At 45.0% G+C, this 23405-nt stretch overlaps 1 protein-coding gene and 1 long non-coding RNA gene across 9 annotated transcripts in view; one reads left to right on the plus strand and one right to left on the minus strand.

Moving 5' to 3' along the window:
* Positions 1-1027, minus strand: part of LOC120317448 — a 58811-nt gene extending 57784 nt beyond the window's left edge. For 3 of the 5 annotated variants that reach the window (XR_005559238.1, XR_005559236.1, XR_005559237.1), the window contains exon 1: positions 969-1022. This is a non-coding gene — a long non-coding RNA (uncharacterized LOC120317448). Of the gene's footprint in view, positions 1-968 lie in introns of all 5 variants that reach the window. The other 2 variants (XR_005559239.1, XR_005559240.1) reach the window with 1 other exon arrangement.
* A 17-nt stretch (positions 1028-1044) lies between these two features.
* On the plus strand, positions 1045-22748 carry JHY (junctional cadherin complex regulator). 4 transcript variants are annotated; one of them, XM_039364088.1, is made up of 9 exons: positions 1071-1171; positions 1578-1742; positions 3069-3515; positions 7338-7848; positions 15327-16000; positions 16710-17007; positions 19036-19116; positions 21031-21156; positions 22321-22748. In XM_039364088.1, the coding sequence occupies exons 3-9, from the start codon at positions 3193-3195 to the stop codon at positions 22522-22524; spliced, it is 2217 nt and encodes a 738-aa protein (XP_039220022.1). In that variant the 5' UTR covers positions 1071-1171; positions 1578-1742; positions 3069-3192; the 3' UTR covers positions 22525-22748. The 4 variants fall into 4 exon arrangements, with proteins under 4 accessions (XP_039220023.1, XP_039220022.1, XP_039220024.1 ...); XM_039364090.1 differs by having other exon boundaries at positions 1578-1681; XM_039364089.1 differs by lacking the exon at positions 1578-1742 and having other exon boundaries at positions 1045-1171.
* Positions 22749-23405: the final 657 nt, after the last annotated feature.

The following is a 23405-nucleotide window of genomic DNA, read 5'->3' on the forward strand; positions in this document are numbered from 1 at the left end:
CTGAGCTTGGTTGTTTTCTTGCAGACGTTTCATTACCAAACTGAATAACATCATCAGTCTTTCCTTCCTTCCTTCCTTCCTTCCTTCCTTCCTTCCTTCCTTCCTTCCTCTTGCTCTATTCCTTCCTTCCTTCCCTCCCTCCTTCCTTCCTCATGCTCTAGTCTATATCTTCCTTCCCTCCCTCCTTCTTTCCTTCCTCTTGCTCTATTCCTTCCCTCCCTCCCTCCCTCCTTCCTTCCTCATGCTCTATTCCTTCCTTCCTTTCTTCCTTCCTTCCTCTTGCTCTATTCCTTCCTTCCCTCCCTCCTTCTTTCCTCATGCTCTAGTCTATACCTTCCTTCCCTCCCTCCTTCTTTCCTTCCTCTTGCTCTATTCCTTCCCTCCCTCCCTCCTTCCTTCCTCATGCTCTAGTCTATACCTTCCTTCCCTCCCTCCTTCTTTCCTTCCTCTTGCTCTATTCCTTCCCTCCCTCCCTCCCTCCTTCCTTCCTCATGCTCTATTCCTTCCTTCCTTTCTTCCTTCCTTCCTTCCTCTTGCTCTATTCCTTCCTTCCTTCCCTCCCTCCTTCCTTCCTCATGCTCTAGTCTATACCTTCCTTCCCTCCCTCCTTCTTTCCTTCCTCTTGCTCTATTCCTTCCCTCCCTCCCTCCCTCCTTCCTTCCTCATGCTCTATTCCTTCCCTCCCTCCCTCCCTCCTTCCTTCCTCTTGCTCTATTCCTTCCCTCCCTCCCTCCTTCCTTCCTCATGCTCTATTCCTTCCTTCCTTCCTTCCTTATGTTCTATTCCTGCCTTCCTTCCTTCCCCCACCCTCCCTCCTTTTACCTTCTCCCTCCCTCCCTCCTTCTCTTTCTTCGCTTTCTCCTCCCTCCCTCTTCATAAATTTAGAAAGCCGCCAAACTGTTTTAATCTTAAACCTTTGGTTTAAAAAAGCAAAGCAAAAAAAAAAAGCAAACAGACTTGGACGATACCATTCTCCTGGCGCCCAAGGCGGAAGCTGAAGAACGCTGCCTCCCTCTCCCCCTTCTCTTGCGGACAGTTGGTTCGGGCCGAGCAGGGGCGGCGCGGCGTGTGCATCTGGATACCGTTGCTAGGAGGGCGCCACGCCGGTGGCTTAGCGGGGGCTGCGGAAGCTCCCTCTGTGAATAGCCCGCAGCGCTGCGCCTGGTGGAAGGTACTCAGGGGGGCGAAGCGGGGGGGGCGCCCCCGAGATGGCCAGGGCTTGGTCTGCGGGGGCATGGGGGGGGGTGGCTGGCTGGGAAGGAGGGATGCAAGCCGCGTCCCGCGCCCTGAAGAATGGCGTGGTTCAACAGGGGCAGCTGGACTCTGCTTCCCCTGTTGGATTTCAGCCTGCAGGGGCCAAGATCCCTTGCTGTGCACCTTTTGCAAAAGGAGCCCCAAAGGGAATGCCTTTGCAAAGGAGTCTCAGATCAAGGCTTGCACTCTTCCACCTGCCTTTCTTTGCAACATTGACGGGGTGGACACTTACACATCTGGGGGTAAGAGAGATTTCTTGCAAAGGCTGGAAAAAGCATTTTTATTCTTTTTTTTTCCTCCTCCTCCCCTGGGTGCCCCCACAGATGCAATGCCGGATTTCTGCCCATGTTGCGAAAAGGTGACATCCTGGGAGAGTGCAGATACAAAGAGTTAAACCCGTAGCCCAAATTCGACAATTCTGCATCTTGTAAGCGCAAAGCAAGCCATCGCCGCTCGCCATTTCCTGGTCTGTAAGAGGAACGATACAGGTGATCCTCGACTTACAACAGCCCTTTTAGTGACCGTTCAAAGTTACAATGGCACTGAAAAACGGGACTTATGGCCGTGTTTCACAGTTATGACCTTTGCAGCATCCCCATGGTCATGGGATCAAAATTCAGACGCTGAGCAATTGACTCATAGTTATGACCGTTGCTGTGTCCCAGGGGTCACGTGATCCCCTTTTGCGACTTTCTGACAAGCAACGTCCATGGAGGAAGCCAGATTCACTTAACAACCCGGTTACTAACTTATCAAACTGCAGGGATTCACTTGGCGAGAAAGGTCGTCAAATAGGCAAAACCCACTTGACAAATGTCTCACTTAGCAACAGAAATGTTGGGCTCAATTGTGTCGTATGTCGAGGACTACCTGTATTGGGATGGAGAAAGAAGGTTGTGCAGAAGGATACACGTTCACACCCACACAAAACCCACACAAACTGCAGTTGTGCCCTGGAAGGCATGATGATAAACTTATCAGGAAGCATATCGCTGAGTTAATTATTTGATTGAAAGATTGATTGATTAGGTATTCATCAATGAGGTATTTCATTATTATTTGATTATTGACTAGGTATTGACCCACAACAGTTGTTTTATTATTATTTAATTAATTGATTAGTTATGAACCATAACATTTGTTTAATTATTATTTGATTTTATTGACCCATGACAGTTATTTAAATATTATTTGACTGATTAAATATTCACCCATAATAGTTATTTAGTTGTTATTGGATGGATGGATAAATGGACTCGTTCATTCATTCAGTCAATCAATCAATCAATCAATCAGTTTATATAACTGCCTCACCTCACCTCTCTGACCCTATTACAGTGGTTCTCAACCTGTGGGTCGGGACCCCATTTGGGGTCGAACGACCATTTCACGGGGGTCGCCAAACAACGCAGTCCCCCATTTTTTTCCCCTTTTCCTTAGCTGTGCTACTCCCTTTTATTCTATTGGCTTTTGAAAGCCAATAGAATAGACTCTCTTGAATAGAGTCTAATTCTATTGGCCTTCAAAACCCTATAGGAATTGTCCAGGCTGTCTCTGCCCTGCTGAGCCCGCCAAAAGTTCCATTCTGCAAATGGTTGAGTAGTCCTCAACTTACGACCGGTTGGGGGTTGCGGCATTAAAAAGGTTGAGAACCACTGCCCTATTAGATTTCTCCAGGATCCGTTCATCTTTTACACTTTCAGAAGAAATGCAGAATACATTTTAAACTCCACAGCCCTTCAAAAGCCAGAATTTTGGCATTCGGAAGGTTTGTCAATTTTTCAAGTGTCTAATATTTTGATATTTACTCTCAGGGCGCATACAGTGAAAACCACCCAAGAATTAAAGGCGAGAACTTATTGGAAGCAATTCTTAAAATACAACTTTAAAACTAGGGCGGATAACCTTCAGGTTTGACCTTTTTTGGGAGGGGGGAACATGAACATCAACAGCCCATCACCGAAAGGCTTGACCGAAGCACACCGACGCTACTCTTTCTTGCAAACTGCCTCAGAAGGACTGGACCAGAACGAATCGGATTCGGAAAGCCTTGTTGAGGAGACCCAGTACCAATGGGAATTGCAGAGACGGATCTGTGAAACTCAAGAACGAGTCAGTTGGGCCTATGAAGAAGAGGCAGATGACCGCATGGAGAAGGACAGTCTGGAAGACATGTGCCTGAGCGAAGAAGAGTCCCATGGAGAGGAAACACAGAGGCCAAGCGAGGACCAGGATGAAAGAAGAAATCCGGAAAATGAAAGGTAAATAAGGCCCTTTCTAACATCCGGTGAAGTTGGGTTTTTCCGTTCCGTAGAATAAATCTCTGAGCCCACCATCTGAAGGTAGCTCTGTTGGGTTCCGACAAAGCAGTGTCCCTCCTGTGTTTTTTTTTCTCTCTCTCTTTTTGGGCTGATTGCCCCATCCATAGGACTACAAATAGTCCTCAAGTTTGTTTAGTGACTGTTCAAAGTTACAACGGCATTGGAAAAAGTGACTTACAGCTGTTTCCCACACTTAACAACCATTGCAGCATCCCTCACGGTCACGTGATCAAAATCCAGAATGCTTGGCAACTGACTCGTATTTATGTCAGTTGCCCTGTCCCGAAGTCAAGCAATCCCCTTTTTTGCGACCGATTTAACTATTGCCGAGCTTTGAAACTGGCTTTAAAACGGCTCATACAGGCGGTCCTCGGCTTACAACAGTTCATTTAGTGACCGTTCAAAGTTACAGTGAAAAAAAGGGACTTAGGACCGTTTTTCAGAGTTATGACCTCCGAAGGCTCCCCAGGATCGCCTGATCAAAATTCAGACATTTGGCCACCGGTTCATCCTTACGACCGTTGCTGTGTGTCCCAAGGCGTGGGATCCCCTTTTGCGACCTTTTGACAAGCAAAGTCAATGCGGGAGGCCAGGTTCACTTAATGACCGGGCTACTAAGTTAACAACTGCAGGAATTCACTTCGCGAGAAAGGTCGTAAAACGGGGCAAAACCCACTTAACAACTCTCTTGCATAGCAAGATAACTGTTGGTCTCAACTGTAGTGAGACCTCTTTTGCACTGGCTGGTTCTTCTATTGGGGAAGGCAGAATTGACAGTCTGTTTTTATTCCAAAGAATCATGATTAGCCCTAGGATTTTAAGATCTGTCCTGAGCTATTTTCTTTCCCTCTTCTTCTTCTCCCTTTTTCTTCTCTCTCTCTTTTCAGTGAAAGCTTCGGAAGCAAGGACTGCCATGCTGCTGGTGTTTGAGATCTACCCTTGGAGGCTTAGCAATTTGTGTGTGAGTGAGTGTGTGTGTGTGTGTATGTGTGTAATACAAGTAGTTCTCGTTCAGTGACTGGCTTGTTTTGCGACTGTTTGCAGCGATAAAAGTGATGAAAAAAAAAGTGGCTGTATGATCAATCCTCACCTTTACAACCTTCGCAAGCCTGCAAAGCAAAGGAAAGCTGAGGTCATATCATAAGCCTAGTCATGACGTTCACTTACTGATCGCTTTGCTTAAGGACCGAGTTGCTGGTCACTAAACAAGAACTGGCTGTAATTTTAAATGCTGACAGGAGTGGATTGCTACAGACAGCTATTGACCCTCGACTCTCCTTTTTCCTAAGCCAGTTGTCCATTTCAGGCAGATAAAACCCACTTGGCTACTTCTGAACTTTCGCAACATGGTTTTACTGAGCTGTGTTTTACTTCACCGATTTGTATGTTTCCCTTATATTTAATCCTGCTTTTGTATTGATGTTATTCTCTGTTTTTCATCATTTGCCAGTCTCATAGAAGAGCATTTTTTTCATCCTCTAGTTGAAAAAAAAAATGCAAATAATCATTTTAGAAGCAGTTAGCTGAATAAATGGCAAGTTAATGGCTATAAATTTCACTGATTTCAAATAACATACAGAGGGCTGCCATGTTCAAGAGATCTTAGACTGTATCACTCTGGAAAAGATGATTATTTTGAAGGATTTGTGGGGGGGGGAAAGCACCAATGGACCGGTTGTCTCTTTTTTATTCAATAACTGCCTAAGTGCAAAATTAAAACATTCCTCACTTGTTCCAAGAGCCGCATTAACTTTCCTCTTCTGTGCAAATAGAAAATTGGATTTGTTCTGCTCATTGGAGCGTTAATGCCACATAAATGCCAAATAATGGCGGTTTTCAAAGGATTAAATTAAGCCCGAATTGAAAAATGATAAACATGTTCTATTTAATGCCGTGCTTGGAGACAAACATCGCAAAGAGAGAAAAGGGGACTCATTATGAACAGCACGCTTCCCATATGCCTCTCCGGTGGGCAGAGTGGGAAGCTATTGAATGGTTTTTATCGCAAGCAGGAAAGGATGCTAATTGTTTGAAGAGCAGGGCCTGCCTTGGGTAGTGCGGGCAGGAAGGATCCTGATCTTGCCTTTCAGGGAAAATTTAATTTGATGCGTTTCCAAATTAGCGCACTGCTAATTCAGATGGAGTCCATTAAGGCTAACTTGTCTAATGTATTATCTGTCTGTCTGTCTGTCTGTCTATCTATTTATCTATCTATCTATCTATTTATCCTATCTCTTTGTATCTATCTAGCTATCTAGCTATCTAATCTATCTCTTTGTATCTATGTATCTATCTATCTATCTATGTATCTATCTATCTATCTATCTATCTATCTATCTATCTATCTATCTAATCCAGACATGTCAAACTCGTGACGTCACGTGACATCGTGCAACATATTGGGACGGTTTCACCATTGTGAAATGGGGTGTGCATGGCTTCCGGTGACACGTCTGGCCGGCAGTTTGACACCCCTGATCTATCTACCTACCTACGTACCTACCTACCTATTTATCTATCTATCTATCTATCTATCTATCCATCCATCCATCTATCTATCTATCATCAATCTAATCTATCTATCTATTTATCTATCTATCTATCTATCTATCTATCTATCTATCTATCTATCTATCTATCTATCTATCTATCTATCTATCTATCTATCTACCTATCTTTTACTGGCCGCCCATCTTACCGCAGGGTAATGTACTTGTGATATCCACACTCACTAGCAACTTCAGAAAAGGAACCAGTCGTCCTTTTTTATACAGGTAGCCCTCAACTTACAACAGTTCCTTTAGTGACTGTTCAAAGTTACAACGGCATTGAGCAATGTGACTTATCACCATTTTTCACAGTTACGACCTTTGCAGCCTCCCCACGATCATGTGATCAAAATTCGGCCGCTTGTCAACCGGTTCACATTTATGACCCGGCTCACATTTGTGTCCCAAGGTCAGGTGATCACCTTCTGCCACCTTCTGCCAAGCAAAGTCCATGGGTTACTGGGTGCCGTGCGCCCAAATGTTGATCCCATGACCGCGGGGATGTTGTGACGGTTCTAAGGGGGAGGAAGTGCAGAACTGTACAGGTAGTCCTTGACCTACAACCATTTGTTTTTAGTGACAGTTCGAATGCAGCTTTTGACCGGTCCTCATACTTATGACCATCACGGCATCCCCATAGACATATGATCAGAATTCAGGAGCTTGTGAAGCAGATGGTTGCAGCATCTCCCGGGCTCCTGTGTTCACCATTTGCAGCTTTCCCAGCCAGCTTCCGACAAGGAAAGTCAATGGCGGGAGCCAGTTTCGCTTAATGACCACACTGTTCATTTAACAACTGCAAGGATTCGCTTAACAAGCATGGTTTAAAAAAAAAATGGGTGGTTAGAAATCAGCCGTGACTCTCTTCACAACCAGCCTTGCTTAGCCATGGAAATTCCAATCCCAATTGTGGCCGTAAACTGAGGACTGGCGATAAAAGTGCATTCTGATCAGGACAAACAAAATATCGCCCTTTCGCCTCCCTTGAGGAAGCACCTTTCAATCTCTCCTATGGAATGATGAATTAATATATTGTTTATTTATTAAATTTGTTTGCTGCCCAGCTTACCGCAAGGCAACTACGGGCGGCTCCCCACCTGAATTATTCTGGGACAATTCATAAAGACGATTGAGATTTCGAAAGTCGTTAAAAACCGTGGCCCTCTTGGCTTCACTTTTAAATTTCTTTCTTCGCCCCTTGCTTTGTGTTTAGCTCTTGGGACAGCATCGTGGACGAGTATTCCGAGCTGCGCTATGATCCCAATTGGAAAGACAGTCAAAAAGGGAAAAGCTTTCTCCAATTAGAAGACTCCCATCAGGAGGAACTCAGAAACTTCAGCGTGACCTCCCTTGACCTGGCCTGCTCTCCTTCCCAGGGCCGGGTCCTCTCCGAAAACTGCCAGGGAAGTCCTCCAAATATCTCCTCAGCAACTGATGGAGAATTTTGGAAGCCTTCTGGTGACAAACCTGGAGACGGCAGAGACAGGCCTTTCCAGCTAGATAAGAAAGGAAGAAAAACAGGCGTTCTCTACCATTATGGCAGCAATGACAGTTTGGCCAGCTCCGGCTGCAGGGTTCGTTTCAAAGAACCCAAACCCAGACCTGAAAAAGACTTCATTGAGAAAAACAAACACACGCTGGGATTAGCCACCCAGCAGAACAGTTCCTACCTTCGGCTCCATGGCAAAAAGCAGAGAGGAGGGTGTCAAGAGAAGATAATTGTGGTAAGGTTGTTTTAATTAGAAAAATGGAACGGGGAACGGGCATCCTCCTGCAAAGCAGAGCATTAACGTCCTTTTGTTGACCAGAATGCTTCTGGGTCCTGTAGACTTGAAAATTAAAAACAAAAAAGGGGGAGGTGGCTATTACATAGGACTTTTTTAGATTTTTCTCTTAAAAAAATCTTCAAAGTCAAAAATTAAATTTAAGTCCTGGAGCACTGGGAGAGGGAGGGTCTTAGAAGTCAAGAAGTGGGGAAGATTCTCCCTGTTTGCTTTATCATAAATGGGTGTTTTGGTAGGGGATCCGTTTGCAAACGTTCACAGCAAGCTTTCCAGTTTTCAGACCTACTATCCAGGTAAAAGAGGTGACCTAGTCTGCTTCACAGTATCATCTCACCTGTTAGTCTTCCTTCTTGCCTAAGGAGTCTGAGATGAAGCCAGGGGTGTTGTGCTGTTGAATAGGTATTCTTTTTTAATGCTGGTAAAAATAAAATCACAGTAAGTACTGAGCAGGCTGGAATGTATGGTTCAAGGGAAGCTGGCCATTTCTTCCCCCAACTTAAGATTCCAAAAATCTTGTTTATGTTGAGAGTACGTGGTAGGTATACTCACATAAAGGCTTCCTTTGAGAGGTCTTTCTTAGTAACAAACTAGAAAAAAGAAAGCGGGAGGGAGGAAGGAAGGAAGGAAAAGAAAGAAAAGAAAAAAAAGGAAAGAAAAAAGAGAAAGAGAAAAAAGAAAGAAAAAAGAAAAAGAAAAAAGAAAGAAAGGGAAGGAAGGAAAAAGAAAAAGAAGAAAGAAAAAGAAAGAAAGAAAGAAAGAAAGAAAGAAAGAAAGAAAGAAAGAAAGAAAGAAAGAAAGAAAGAAAGAAAGAAAGAAAAAGAAAGATAGCAGTTTAGATTGGGCTGGGAAGCCTTGCCTGTGGGTGTGATCCAAGGTATCTCTTGGATTTAAGAGGAAAAAGAAAGAAAGAAGAGAGAGAGAGAGAAAGAGAAAGAAAAAGAAAGAAAGAAAGAAAGAAAGAAAGAAAGAAAGAAAGAAAGAAAGAAAGAAAGACAACAGTTTAGATTGGGCTGGGAAGCCTTGCCTGTGAGTGCAATCCAAGGTATCTCTTGGATTTAAGAGGAAAAAGAAAGAAGAAAGAGAGAGAGAGAGAAAGAAAAGAAAGAAAGAAAGAAAGAAAGAAAGAAAGAAAGAAAGAAAGAAAGAAAGAAAGGACTGCTGTATGGCTAAAATGATTAGGAGGGAGCGAGGGACGAAGAAAGGGAGGAATGAAGTCTTGAGTTTCTTATACAGTAATAAAGGCAGGATAAAAATATAATATGTTATTGCCACCCAGAGTCACTTTATAGGGAAGATGGATGGCACACAAATTTAATGAAGAAAGAAATAAAATAATATATAAATAAATACATCACTTAGTCAGGCTGCCCTTTCCCTACCCACCCACCCCCTCTCCTATATTTCAGTTTGTTGCCTTTGGCTAGCCATTTTCCTTCCACCCAAAAGGGGACCATAGAGACCCTCTGTTTTTCATTTCCCAGAATGGTTTGGGAACCTCTGTGAGGCCAGGGGCATTTGGGGGAAACCAGGACCTGATAACAAGTTGGTGTCTTGAAACCTTCTGGCTTTCCGTGGATTTATTGAAAAATAAAATAAAATCAGAGGGGCGGATAAAGCCAGGTGGGGTTGAGACTTGAGATACTGCTGAGCACCTTGGCGCCCGCGATCACCGCGTTGCCGACTTCTGCCCGAAGACAAGACGCCCTCAAAACATAACTCTGCGCTGCACAAAAAGCATCGCTCGGCTAAAGCATCTTCCGGCCTTTCGGGAAAAGCCTTCTATTAGCGCTCTCCATTATGACGGCTACGGCCCCGTCCTTAAATGGGTGCACACCTGCGCTAGGCAGTCTAAACCTGGTTGGAAGCGAAACGTCCCCTTAATTCCCGTCGCATTTTTCTCAAGCACCGACTTCTTTTGGGCAGGATTGCGTGATTATGAATCCGAGGACGGCGGTGATGATGATGATGATGATGATGATGATGAGTTTCTTTGAGAGAGGAGCTGGCTCCGACTCACTCAGCTGCGCTCTGACCCAGTTGCTTTCCTTCTAAAACCCCCTATCCCCTTTACTTCAAAGCCAGAAACATAATGTACAATTTTTTAATGGCTCTAGACTAAGGCACTCAGGGTTTCTCGGCCACTGCGCCTTACTTCCGTGTAAACACCTCATCAAGATTGCCCGGGCTTCCACAATAGCAGCCAAATGCAATTCAAGAACCCGGAGCCTTTGAAGTTCCCTTCCAGAGGCCGGTTTGCTGATCCGGGATAATGACATCTCATGATTGCCAGCCTTTGTTGTGTGTCTTTTTTTCCAGCGGGGAAGCAATTACGGGCCTCAATTTAATAGAAGAGACATTACACAGCTTACGATGCTCAAAATGCAATTTCATTTGATCATTTTCTCAATTTGATTGGCATTAGTAGAACAGTTTTTTGGGGGGGGGAAACAAAATTGCGGGTCGAAGTTGTGCCCCTGTCTTCTTTTCAAAGAGCTAATGCAGAAGTACAGTATGCTCTACCTGCTGGGCCCACAATGGCTGAGTTGCGCAAGAAGCCCAAACATGTTTTGTTTTGTTTTTTTCTCTCCTCCCCCTAACTGTAAACCTCTCCTGGAAAAGTTCAAATCTTCTTCCCAGTTTTTGCTTTCCTCTGTGTTGCAACTGACTGGCTCAGTTGTTAATTAATATTTGGATCAATGCAACTCGACGGGAGGGTTGTTTCTAGGCCTGTACAAGCACTCAAAGTTGCAGTGTTGGATTTTGCTTGGTTTCATATTTGGAAAGAGTGCCATGGGCATATCATTGTCCATTTCAGCTCATCTAAACCCCCAGATCTTGGCACATTATGAAGACTTCCTAGCTGGAGAGACACATGACATCACACTTCGTCAAAATGTGTTAGTAAATACAGCATGCTGGTTGCATTCAGCCAATGTGGATAATAAACTTGGGCTCTTGTGCAAAAGCAGCCAATTGTGATTTATTTTATAAGGCATGATTACACAAACTTTGCTCCGGCATGTGTGTGAAGTGACTGAACGTTTAGAAACAGCTCTGTTTTGTTTTTTAATCACAAGGGGAGCTTTCCCCAACTAGAATTCCTCATCCATACATTTCTGTTGCTATGGACGTGACACATGGCCTCAGACATTATTGATATCTATTTCATTGGTATTTGTCATCCACAATATTCCCTAGCCTACACTATACTTTCATGGTCATTTCGTATGATGCTTTAAATTTGTGAATTCTTCATGGTCCAAAATCTCTGTCTTCTTCTGAACCTTGACATCTTCACTTGAGGCTCTTCCTTGGATACGCAATCCACAGAGTTTAGGTATAAAACAAAATATTTTGGCAATGGCTTCTGGTTTTTATGATGTTTGCGTGGTGCCATTTTCAGGCACAGTGCCAAGCAAAGATTTTAGAGTTTGCCCAAGGTCTTCAGATTCACTTTTTTTTTTAGTGTCTTGATTGTATCATTTACCTGATTTTAAGCTATAGGTTTAGCTCCACAAGGACGCTGTACGAGTCTGTACCGGATTTAATTCGTTTTGGTTTTCTGATTCATTGGCCAGTTAACCCTACATATGATGCCATTGATGAGGTGAGGCCAAAACTAAGAAACATTTCTTTGTCACAGTCAATAACTTAAGACCCAGTCTTCAAATTAGCTTGCTGACTTTTCTTTATTCTAAGTATTAAGCTGTTTACCAGCTTACAGGAAAAAAAACCCTCATGTATCAGAGCCTCTAAAATCTTAGCATCTGAAGAGTGCAAGAAGATCTATCACAGAAGGCAAAATACGACTCGTAAACAGGATCCAATTCTCACAAACGTGAATGGCTGAGCTTTGAAACTGGCTTTAAAACTGCTCGTGCTATCTTTTTAAAATTGTATTTCGGAGTTAAAGCCGTCCAGAATCCTAACCAGTGTATAGTTTAGGTGTGGACACACACACCAGTGCACCTGGTAAAATAAAGGAAAATAGAAATAATGGGGCACTCACACACAGCCCCAAACAAGTCCAGTACATCTGTGTGCTCCAATGGCCACATCTGTATTTCCTTTTCAAATTTTATTTTATTTTACCAGCAGCTTGATCCATCCAAGCAGCGCAATAATGGCCTTACTCCAACAGCTGCTGGAAACACAGGACTTGGAATAAGAGTCGCTACAGACAAGCATTAATCACTAGAGAAAAGGTCCAGCTAACAAGTTATCGTCTTGCCACCTGGAATCGAGGTTCCCCAGGGCTAAACCTTTCACTAAAAGATTCTGCTCTATATGTGACTTTAATAAGTACCATTAAGCAGTTACTCTGAGTGCATATTCTCCAACCCGAGCGCCGGTGTGGTTAACAAAGAAGGCCTAGGGTGAAGGCCGGATGAAATAGAGGCAGTCAATGCAGACAAAGATTAAATGGACTCTGGAAGGCTTTGTATCCTACCCCCGGGAGATCCCCATCTCACCTCGTGAGGAGTAGCACCTGAGGCCTTAACTGGAAGTTGACGAAGCTTTAACTTCAAAAACACACCCACGCAACCAGAACCACAAAATCTCTTTCAGCTTTGATGGTGCTTTCCGAGGGCCAGGAGAATTCCTAACTTCGGGATAGAGACTGATCCAGCAGACCAGCTGCTGGAATGGAAGACCAGCATGAAGGATTTCTTCTATCCATCTAGAGCAGTGGTTCTCAACCTTTCTAATGCCGCGACCCCATAATACAGTTCCCCATGTTGTGGTGACCCCCAACCACTTATACATCACCGGGTGCCAGGGGCGTGGCCAAAGAAAAGGGGAAAAAAATGTTGGACAGCCTTGTTTGGCGACCCCCGTGAAATGGTCGTTTGACCCCAAATGGGGTCCCGACCCACAGGTTGAGAACCACTGATCTAGAGCGTTCTCTGAACTTCTACTGATGACTGTGGTCAAAACACAGAGGTTTTTTTCTTACCACAGAAGGGGACAATCTTGTCGGTCCTGAAATACAGTTGCTCTGACTTCCTTCCCCCTCCCTATGCTACCTTCTATGCCTTTTTGCCACCCTCACCCTCCCCCAAAAGCATTAATTAAATTCAACGATGGAATGGCCTCATTGATTTTACCAAATCCACTCTTAGCTCAGCTTCTGACTTTCTGTGAAGCACACTAACACTTATCTTGAGATGACGGGAACATGGGTTTGTTATTTCCGGATTTGATTTGATTCTTTGTCAGAAATAAAAGATACACCAAGTTCAAGATTCTGTTTGGCTGTCCATGAGTGCCGCAGTAACGCTCCCCAAAAGGGAACAGAACAGAACCAAAGATGGAATACACCAGATTCAGCCCGGAGTTGTGGAGAAAGGGTTCCTCTCAAGACATTCCTACAGGAGAAGACGCTGGCCAACGGCTCAGGAATTTGGCAAAGCTTCCTTTCTAAGTTCCCTATCTCCAAATTGTATGGTGCATCTGCAGCCCACGCCATGTTTCCAGTGTGAATAGACTCGACCATAGGATGACCTTCGGCAAGGGATCAGAAGGAACTCAGGAACCATGTTCTACATGCTTTCTCTATCGTCTTTTTCTCGTTAAGTCCCGGTACAGTTCTATTGATGCAAGAAGTTGCAATTAAGGGAAGACCTTCTGGGACTGATTTTTTTCCCCCTAACTGTTGTTCTGAAGCATTGTGCTGAGGGGAAGGCCACCAATGAACAGTCCTTGGGCTTAAAGAGATGGCCCACTTACCAAGCATGCTCTTAAATTTATTCAGTTCAAATAAAATCTCATTTGCTTTTTTTTTTCATGAAGCAAAGATTTTCCGCTTCTGAGGTCTGTAATGCAGACAAGTTGGTAATCTCACAAATGTTTCTCTTCAGAAGCTAGAGTATACCATGAGATGACAAAATATGGCACACCGATTATGACTAGCCGGAAGTCAAAGTTGAATATGGGGCTAGAAGAGATCCTTATCCCTAGCTCAGATGCTACCATAATCAAGACCCAAATAAAACCCCTGTCTACTCTAAGATACAAGGGTTGGTTTGCTTTCCACAAAATACCCCTGTTGCCTTCTGTTGGTTCAAGATCTGCACCAAAGTTTGTGTGGTGGGTTGAGGGCTACACTCCAAAAATAAATAGGAACGAACCCTGCTTTTGCAGGGTAAATTTTGACATGTTAAGGAGTGCAATAGGAGCCAGCAGCCCCTGCAAGTCTTTAAGACACCCATTTTGTGTCTTGATACCTCCCAAAAATGCAATAAAAAGGCTGAAAAAATTGACCTCATTCTAGTTATGGGAAGGGAACTCTGGACCACAGAAGTAGAATCGGCAGAGGGATACATTTGTACCTCTGTCCAAAGAGATGGTTTAACCATGGCTTGTTGACTAAACCGTGCTGAATGGGATCTACATCCTGGTTTCCACACATAGGCAGTCCTTGACTTACAACAGTTCATTTAGTGACCATTCAAAGTTACAACGGCACGGGAAAAAAAGGGACTGACAAGCGTTTTTCACACTTACGAGCTCTGCAGTAGCCCCATGATCACGTGATCAAAATTCAGATCCCTGACAACTGATTCGTACTTACGACCGTTCCTGTGTGCCAAAGTCACGTGGTCCCCTTTTGCAACCTTTTGACAAGCAAAGTCAATGGGGGAAGCCAGATTCACTTAACAACCGGGTTACTGATGGGAAGAAAGGTCGTAAAAGGGGGCAAAGTTCACTTAACGAATGTCTCACGTAGCAACGTAAATTTGGGGCTCAATTGTCAAGAGCTGCCCGTGTGTGTAACACTGTCACCCAAGATAGTGCAGGACAGGATTGCAAAGGGAAGGCAGAAGAGAAAAACCATCGTCCTGCTCTATGACTGGAAACTCATGAACGCTGTAAATAAACTTTCTCTCTTTTTTTAAAAAACAAAAAACAAAGTTACACACTTTGGGGATTGCTGTCTTAGGACAGTGATGGCAAACCTTTTAGAGACCAAGTGCCCAAAAACTGGCCCCACCCCCCACCTGCCCCCACCCCGCCTGCCCACAGGGCCACTCACTGCCTCCAGGGCCTGCTGCAGATCGCCCAGGCAGCCCAGCAACGCCATGGAGGCCAAGCCCTCTCCCCGCACCCTGCAGCATCAACTGTGAGCGATGGGGCGTGAGGGCAGAGTCTCGTCTACGCTGCCTGGATGCCATGTCCTTGGCTGTGCTGCTCTGCAAGGGGCATGTTTGGGGGCAACTCTCCTCCGGGGGGGCTGATGAGGAGGGGGTCATGGGGGAGGCAAGGCTGGGGCAACGGCACGTGTGCCCACAGAGAAGGCTCCGAGTGCCACCCCTGGCACCAGTGCCATAGGTTCGCCACCACTGTCTTAGGACATACTTTTTACCCAACCAACTTAGAACAGAATCTAAGTTTCCCGTATGATTTGCTCCTTTTAGGCTCACCAGTCTGCACGCAGGCCTCCAATGGATGGCGTGAGCTCCAGCCAAGCCGCATCCCTGCAAGTGACCCCCTTAAGCAAGCGCTGCACCCAACCTCCCTTGGGAACCCAGGTGGAACTAAGAAGCCAGCCGAGCGGTGGTAACAATCTGTTAGAACTTGAGAATGCTTGTCCAGATTCCATTGCTTACCGAGAAACATCCGAGGTGCAGCAGGACAGCAGATGTGCTCCGCATTGTGAGTTATATCCACCTGCCTGCCTTTCCATTGCAAATCACTCCAGTGAAGACAGCCCTCTGTTCTCTGGCCAGGCTCCTTACCTCCTTCAGCACCATGCCAAGAAACGGTCCATGAATTTAGCCTTTGCTGGGACACCTCTTCAGCGGAGTTCATACCACAACTTTCCAGGGTTTCCTTCGCCATGTGCGGGTGAAAAGTGCCAACCCGGCCTTGAAAACATCTCTGGACTCCATCACCCATACTTCTACAGGTGTACTGTTTCAGAGCCTTTCCCCTCTCATGGCAAGCGCTGGAATCCACTAGGGCACAAGCGTGTTTCGTATGCTCACGACGGTGGCCAGAAAGAGCCAGTAAACGGAGCAGTTGCATCTGGGGAACCCTGCCACATTTATACAGAAGCGATCCCTAACAACTATGCTTTTGAGTACTCAGGGTAAAGATAATGTTTTATAAATGCTGTTTTAAGACGTACTCAGGGAGATGATCTGTTGACACCTGCTTGTTTTATTGGCCCACCCATTGAACCAAGGTCAATGTAGCCAAGGAAAAATAAGAGTTCTGAGATGAAGGATGGGTGGGAAGTGGCCATACAGGTCTTTGGGGAGCAGTTCTGGCTGGAAAGGCAGGAAGAGGAAACGGCTGGAGACATCTCAGGTAGCTTCAGGTGGTTGACAATGGGAGTGGTACTCCATGAGTGATGATTACAGGAAGGGATACATTGGGGCAGGGGCCTCCAAGCTTGGCAACTTGAAGACCTGTGGACTTCATCTCCCAGAATTCCCCAGCCAGCATGGCTGGCTGGGGAATTCTGGGAGTTGAAGTCCACAGGTCTTCAAGTTGCCAAGCTTGGAGACCCTTGCCTTGGAATACAAGGCAAAGAAGTCAGAATATGAAGGATATTGAAAAATATATATAGCAGGATCCAAAGATAGACTGGAAACTAGAGAAAGGGTTGGAAGAGAGGACTTGTCCAGTGAGAACATCACCACCGTTGGATTATTTGGGTTGCAGGGTTCCGAAGGGCTGCACATTGACCAGGGGGGGGGGGCTGCCTTGCAAGCTGCTCACAAAAGTTGGTCCCTTTTCATTGCTTCTGTGTCTTTTTCCCTGGCACTCCTCTTGACTTGCCCTTGTTCCTTGAGGTCATCACAGCCACCTGCTCCTCCCCCGGTGAAAAGAACCCTCTCTCCCACGGCACGGCTCATCCAGGCGGTAGAACGGCATCATCGAGAACTCTCTCAGCTGGCAGATGACCACCTCGCTAGGAATCAGCTGGCTAGCATGTTTCCCCCCATAATCCAGAGAGGGGAGAGCGACTCGCAGCTCCACCTGGAGAGCGGCGAAGAGACCCAGCCCGTCCTCAGCCGCAGCAATTCCGAGGGCTACTTGCTTCAGATGGAAAAGCAAAAGGAGAGGAGAGGAAAGAAGGGGCACCGGAAGGTGAGCCAAGAGAGTAACAAACGGAGCAAGCAAGGGAGGAGTGTCGGTCTTTCTCGTGGGGTGTTGGCCTCATCGTAACGACCTTGTAGATCAGGGGTCTTCCAACGTGGCCCTTTCATGACTTGTGGACGTCAACTCCCAGAATTCCGGGAGTTGAGGTCCCCAAGTCATAAAAGGGCCACGTTGGAAGACCCCTGTTGTAGATAGAGCAAGAGTTTCTGATTGTCGGTGGTTTTGCAGAATGAGCAGTTTTATTTATTTATTTACATATATATATATAAATAAATATATAAATTTATTTTATATATATATATATATATATATATATATATATATATATATATATATATATATATATATATATATATATATGTAGGTCTTTGGTTATTCGGGTTTTCTCCCGCGTAAATTGGAAGTGTCTTGGCGACGTTTCGACGAAGTCCCATTCGTCATCTTCAGGCTGGTGTTTTCAGCTTCGTGCTTCGAGGAGCAAGCTGAAAACAGCAGCCTGAAGATGACGAATGGGACTTCGTCGAAACGTCGCCAAGACACTTCCAATTTGACGCGGGAGAAAACCTGAATAACCAAAGACCTACATACAAACACCCACGAAAACCTCAGAAAACATATATATATGTGTGTGTGTGTGTGTGTGTGTGTGTGTGTGTGTGTATATATACACACAACCAAAGACCTACATATATACACATATATATATATATAGATATACACATATGTGTGTGTATATATATATATAGATATAGATATACACACACATATTTCTCTCCCTTCCTAGACTAGGCATGTAGAAAAGACCTTGGGAGACGGGGCAAAGGCCGTGGCTGCCTTGGGCAATGGTCAGAGAAGAGAAGGGATCGCCTTCTGCTGCATAACAGGGTTGAGAAAGAAGCTCAAAAGGGACCCTCTGTAATTTCTCAGGCTGCAAAATAGACGGCGGGTGGTTTGTACTTTCAAGGAGCCCTTGATGCTGTCTCTGAGCTTGGGGGGTTTTCTTGCAGCCATCCACATTACCCAAACGTGGCCACATCATCACTTCTAGCACAGATGAGGCTAACTAGTTTGGGTAATGAAACAGCTGCAGGAAAACTCAGAGAGAACCAAGGAGAGCCTTCATTTCAAACCTGACCTGCAAATGTTCTCCTTTATTTGTACTTTCGGGACTGCTATATTCTTTTGATGTAGCCCAGACCTGTCAAACTCGCGACATCACGTGATGTCACGCAACGTATCTGAGCTTTTTCGCCATGGCCGGCAATGGGGTGGGCGTGGTTTCCTAATGACGCGTCCAGCCCATGGGCCGGCACTTTGACACCCCTGATGTAGCCTTGTAATATGAAAGCCAGCTGGGTGAGTTTGGCCCAGCCTCACACTCTCTCAGCCCAGCCCACGGAGCTGTTGTTGTGGGGAAAATAAGAGGAAGAGGTTATGTTGGATATGTTCATCTCCTTGAGATGATAGTTAGACAGACAGGCAGACAGAATTGCCTCATTAGGTTGTGTGCCCTATCTGGTCTACCAGAGAAGGCTTTGCTCAGGAGGAGATTGGAAGCTCCTCTAGGTTTTGAACAAGCGACATTTCCTCATGAGTGAGATCCTGTGGTTCAGCCCATAATCTCCTTAAATTGTTGTGAATAAGAACAAGCCAAGATCAAAGTGTAGAATTCCAATTAGTGTTTAAAGAAATCACAGTTCCCTGAGTTTGGTGTTCACAAAGAACACTGGTTACTTGAAAAACAAAGCAAATACTTAATAGTAGAAATTTCCTTATTGCAGCTCCAGAGAAGGGAGGGCAGGTGTGTCAGTCTCCAATTATTCACATAGTAGAAAACTACAGTTTCCCATTAGGTCTAAGGTGGCCCTTGATCTTGGTTCGGCAGACACAGAAACATCCTGTTTGTGATGTTCCTCTTCCAATGATTCTCCCTCTGTTTTATGTGCTCTTCCTGTAGTTGATTCTTTCTCGGCCCCCGTTATTTCTTTCCAAACTTCACGTTACTTCTTTGTTCAGGGCTCCAGGGCAAAAGGTTACGTGAAGATGGACGTGAGGCTGGGAGGCCTTGGACCTGACTATGAAACCATCAAAGAAAAAGTAAGAGGAATGGCATTGGTGAATATCTTCTTCTTTAGTTGTGTTCGTCCTGCGGAACTTTACAAGTGAAGGGTTTGGGCTGCGTTGCCAAATTAAAATCAGGAAGAAGGGAATGGTCCAAGTATCTCTCGTACCGGTAGCACTGATGCTGCTGCCTAGTTTGTCATGAAATGTCTGCTAGAAAACCATCAAACTTAGAGGGTATCAAGGACTTCACAATCTCTAATACTATTAGGGAAGAATAGTACAACGTTGGTTCAGCCAATCTATCTGATTTGCAAAAAATTCAGAAATTCAGAAAAAGAGAGGGCGCCTTCAGAGTTCATCCAGCTACTAACTTGGATAGATCTAAGGCAGGGGTAGGCAACCTTGGCTCTTTTATGACTCGTGGACTTCAACTCCCAGAATTCCTGAGCCAGCATGGCTCAGCTTGGAAATCTCTTTCTTTCCCCTCAGCATGGCTGGCTCAGGAATTCTGGGAGTTGACGTCCACGCGTCATAAAAGAGCCAAGGTTGTCTACCCCTGCACTAGGCCCATCTAAGTTCAGAAATTGAGGGAGAAAAGATTAAGAAGTCATAGGAAGATCTTAACAGGATTTGACCACCTTCTTTTCCTTGCTATCTCCCTTGTGTTCTGTCCTTCACGACCAAAATAAATAAATCAATGTCCAGAAAACTTTTGGCTCCTTTCAGAGTAGATCATGCTTCCAAGGTGTAGCTTTTTTGGGGCCTTGTTAGAACAGATCCATTAGTCTGCGTTCTCCTGCAGAGAGTTTCAGTTGCAGACAAATTCATTCTCTTATGGTGTGTTCAAATGCTTTAACGCAATTGAGCTGTTCTGGGGAGTTTAGATGCTCCTGATTAATCACAAAAGGATAAAAAAATGGAAGTCAACCCGACTGAGAAAATCTAGTTGTGAAGAGCTGAATGCGCATTACACCTTGTTAAGAAACATCTGGCATTAATCTGATGCCTGATGTTTCTCTTTTGTCCAAAGAAGAAGATGGAGCTGATCAGCCGAGAAAGAATGGAGAAAAGCCTCCTCGCCAGGCCCTCATTTTTATTTTGATTTTTTTGACTTCGAATGAATGGAAACATGCTAGTTATTGTCCATGTTACTGGTACAACAGGGTCAGTATATGTGGTCCTCAATTTACAATCAATCATTTAGCAACCATTCAAAGTTATGGTGGTGATTTTGTAGCACCCAATTCTGCTGGAAGGCAGTGGAGGAAACAACGTAAAATCTTCAACATACCAATGGGAGAGAATATTTGTAGTTCAGGGTTGATCCAAGGGGTCCTTAATGCTCTCTGGGCTTGGTTGTTTTCTTGCAGACATTTCATGACCCAACTAGGTAATATCATCAGTGCTAGAAGGGAGTGGGGTTTGCTCTTGGTGGTTTGTTTTTTATTTCTGTTGTTTATTGCTTGATTGTTTGTCTGAGCTGCTAGTTCCCCAGTTGGGGTATTGTTTACTGCTTGATTGTTGGTCTTGTATCAATCTTAGTGTTAATCTCTGCTCATCTGGGTGTTGATTGCTGGTGAGGAGGTGTTTTGGTCTTTTTAGATAATCAAAGATCTACCAATTCAGATAAACAAGCTAACAGTAAATAATAGCCTAATCAAGGAATCATCATATTCACATGCTACCTTTTCTTTAAGAAATTCAGGGGAGATTTGCTCATAAAACCATGCCTGTCTGAAAAGCTTTGTCTTGCATAGCAAGAGTCTCTAAAATCTGGGGTTCCCCACTGTTTAGAATCCACCCCTCCATCTGCCACACTTCCTTCTATACTTGAACTGTTCAACTCGTTTGAGATAGGCAGCCATGCAAATTGAACAATTTAAATAAAATACATTAAACACTCGTGTTCAGCCTGCCCTTGAGCTCCACCTGTTTGTCCTTTGACAGTCAGAAAAGATGAAGCACCAAAAAGTGTATGCCAAGCAAGTCAATGAACAAAATCTGAAGAATATCTCAAGTGCACGGAAACCACAGCTGAAAACGGAGGATAAATCAGTGGTGTCAAGGCAGAAGGTAAGAAAACGAGCAAAGCAACGTGGCCAGCAGGAGACTGTCTGGAGCAGTGTTTCTCAATCTTGGCACCTCAAAGATGTGTGGACATCCAGCTCCCAGAATTCCCCCTGCTGGTTGGGGAATCCTGTGAGTTGAAGTCCACCCTTCATCAAATGGCCAAGTCTGAGAACTAGTGGTCTTCAAGGATCAAGGCTGAGCTTTCTCTTGAATGATCAAACTCCTCCTGGTTCTCTAACTTGACATGAATCATCTGGATTTTGATCGCTTTCATCACCAAAGTTGTGTGTGGTCCAAACATAGTTCTTTCCTCATGATAATTTTTTACAATTCGTCTAGTTTTAACCTTCTGGGTTGAAATCGTAAGGGAGTGTGATTTCAAAAATCTTGCTGAATTTTCACTTACAACAGAAGGGGCATATATGTACCTTCAGACATGATTACTGTATATAACAAGCCTATCAGCTCAAAAGGTTGCCAACTGGATACCAATTCACTAAGAACAAGTCCTACCAAATGTATGAGTGGAGCAGCAAGAGGTTGGCATCTCCTACAGTGATCTCAGCGATAGGAGAAGGAAGAGATAAATTTTCCCTTGCTATGAGTACAGAGAACCAAATAATTTTGTTACTCCTTCTTTATATGCATTATGCAACCAGTAAAGCAGGTAGCAATAGCACTTAGACTTCTATACCGCTCCATAGTGCTTTACAGCCCTCCCTAAGCGATTTACAGAATCAGCATATTTTCTCCCCCCCCCCAACAATCTGGGCCCCCATTTTACTGACCTCAGAAGGATGGGAGGCTGAGTCAACCTTGAGCCCCATCAGAATCGAACTCCTGGCAGTGGGCAGAGTTAATCTGCAATACTGCATTCTAACCACTGTGCCACCACGGCTCTATTTACTTGCTGGTTTAATGTCTTCTTGAAATTTTCCCTTCTGGTCCCTTTTTTTCCTACCCTGGTTTTATTCTAAGTCGAAATCTGGAATTTTGGTGAAAAGACGTTATTTTGAGGGTGGTTTTGTTGTTTAAATGGGGTAAGAATTTGTGGAGAGGCTGACGGGAAGGAACCCACTGCTTCTTCCTCGGAAATGGACTTTTTCTAATCTGGGCTTAGAGGTTTTTCAGACCAACTGTTGTGGCCTTGTTTCCTTGCTTCTGCAGGCCCTTGAATACGCCAAGACAATCCCCAAGCCTCGACTTTTTGTGTCAAGATCGTCGGAGCAAGAGACCAAAGAGGAGAAAAACCTGGCACGGACATTAAACGGAGAGAATCTTCCTCCGATCTCCTCTCTGGAATCGCTGCAAAACAGGCATGAGAAGGAGAAGCAGGTGGTTGCTGCGTTCAAAACACTCCATATTGTCTGACGAGGAGGCCATGTCCCCGTCGACCTTCGTGGTCGCAGGACCACCAAGCAATTCCGCTCCTCCGTTCTCTTCTCTCCACGTTCACTTGTGGTCCGGAAGGACGAGCATACGGTGATGAGTTTCATGAACTTCTGCAAGATCTGGGGTGTTTTCCATGAGTTGCATTCAGCCTTATTTTTGTTGGGATTTTATTGTTGATGATTAAAACATTGAGTGGACGATGATCTAGAAGTGATCTTTCCATTTTCCTTGCCTCCATTCCAGGGCTTCCTTTCCAAAAAAAACAAACAAACAAAAAAAACCCCACCTTTGGATGGTTTAAGGGCCAGACTAAATCAGGGACCTAGATGTAGAATCTAGAGCAGCGGTTCTCAACCTGTGGGTCGCGACCCCGTTTGGGGTCGAACGACCATTTCACGGGGGTCGCCAAACAACGCAGTCCGCCATTTTTTTCCCCCTTTTCCTTAGCTGTGCTACTCCCTTTTATTCTATTGGCTTTTGAAAGCCAATAGAATAGACTCTCTTGAATAGAGTCTAATTCTATTGGCTTTCAAAAGCCAATAGGAATTGTCCATGCTGTCTCTGCCCTGCTGAGCCCGCCAAAAGTCCCATTCTGCAAACGGTGCTGCAAGTTGTCTGCAGCGAAGGCGAGCTGTCTGGAAGTTTCCACCCCTCCCTGCTGAGCAACTACTAAAAATGTAAGTAAAAGAGGGCCAGGGGTGGGAGGTGGGAGGCCGGCGGACTCAGGGAGGATTGCTGGTGCTTGTGGGGCCCGGCGGGTGCCTTACCTCCCTTGGGCTGGGCCAGCCAGTGGTTGGCCTGCTCCATCTCTGCCTGCTCCATCTCTGCCTCGGCTGGCGCAGGGGGCGGCACCACACATG

The sequence above is a fragment of the Crotalus tigris genome, unplaced genomic scaffold (assembly GCF_016545835.1).
Source record: "Crotalus tigris isolate CLP2741 ecotype Arizona unplaced genomic scaffold, ASM1654583v1 scf7180000019649.48550810456:505611, whole genome shotgun sequence".
NCBI lineage: Eukaryota > Metazoa > Chordata > Lepidosauria > Squamata > Viperidae > Crotalus > Crotalus tigris.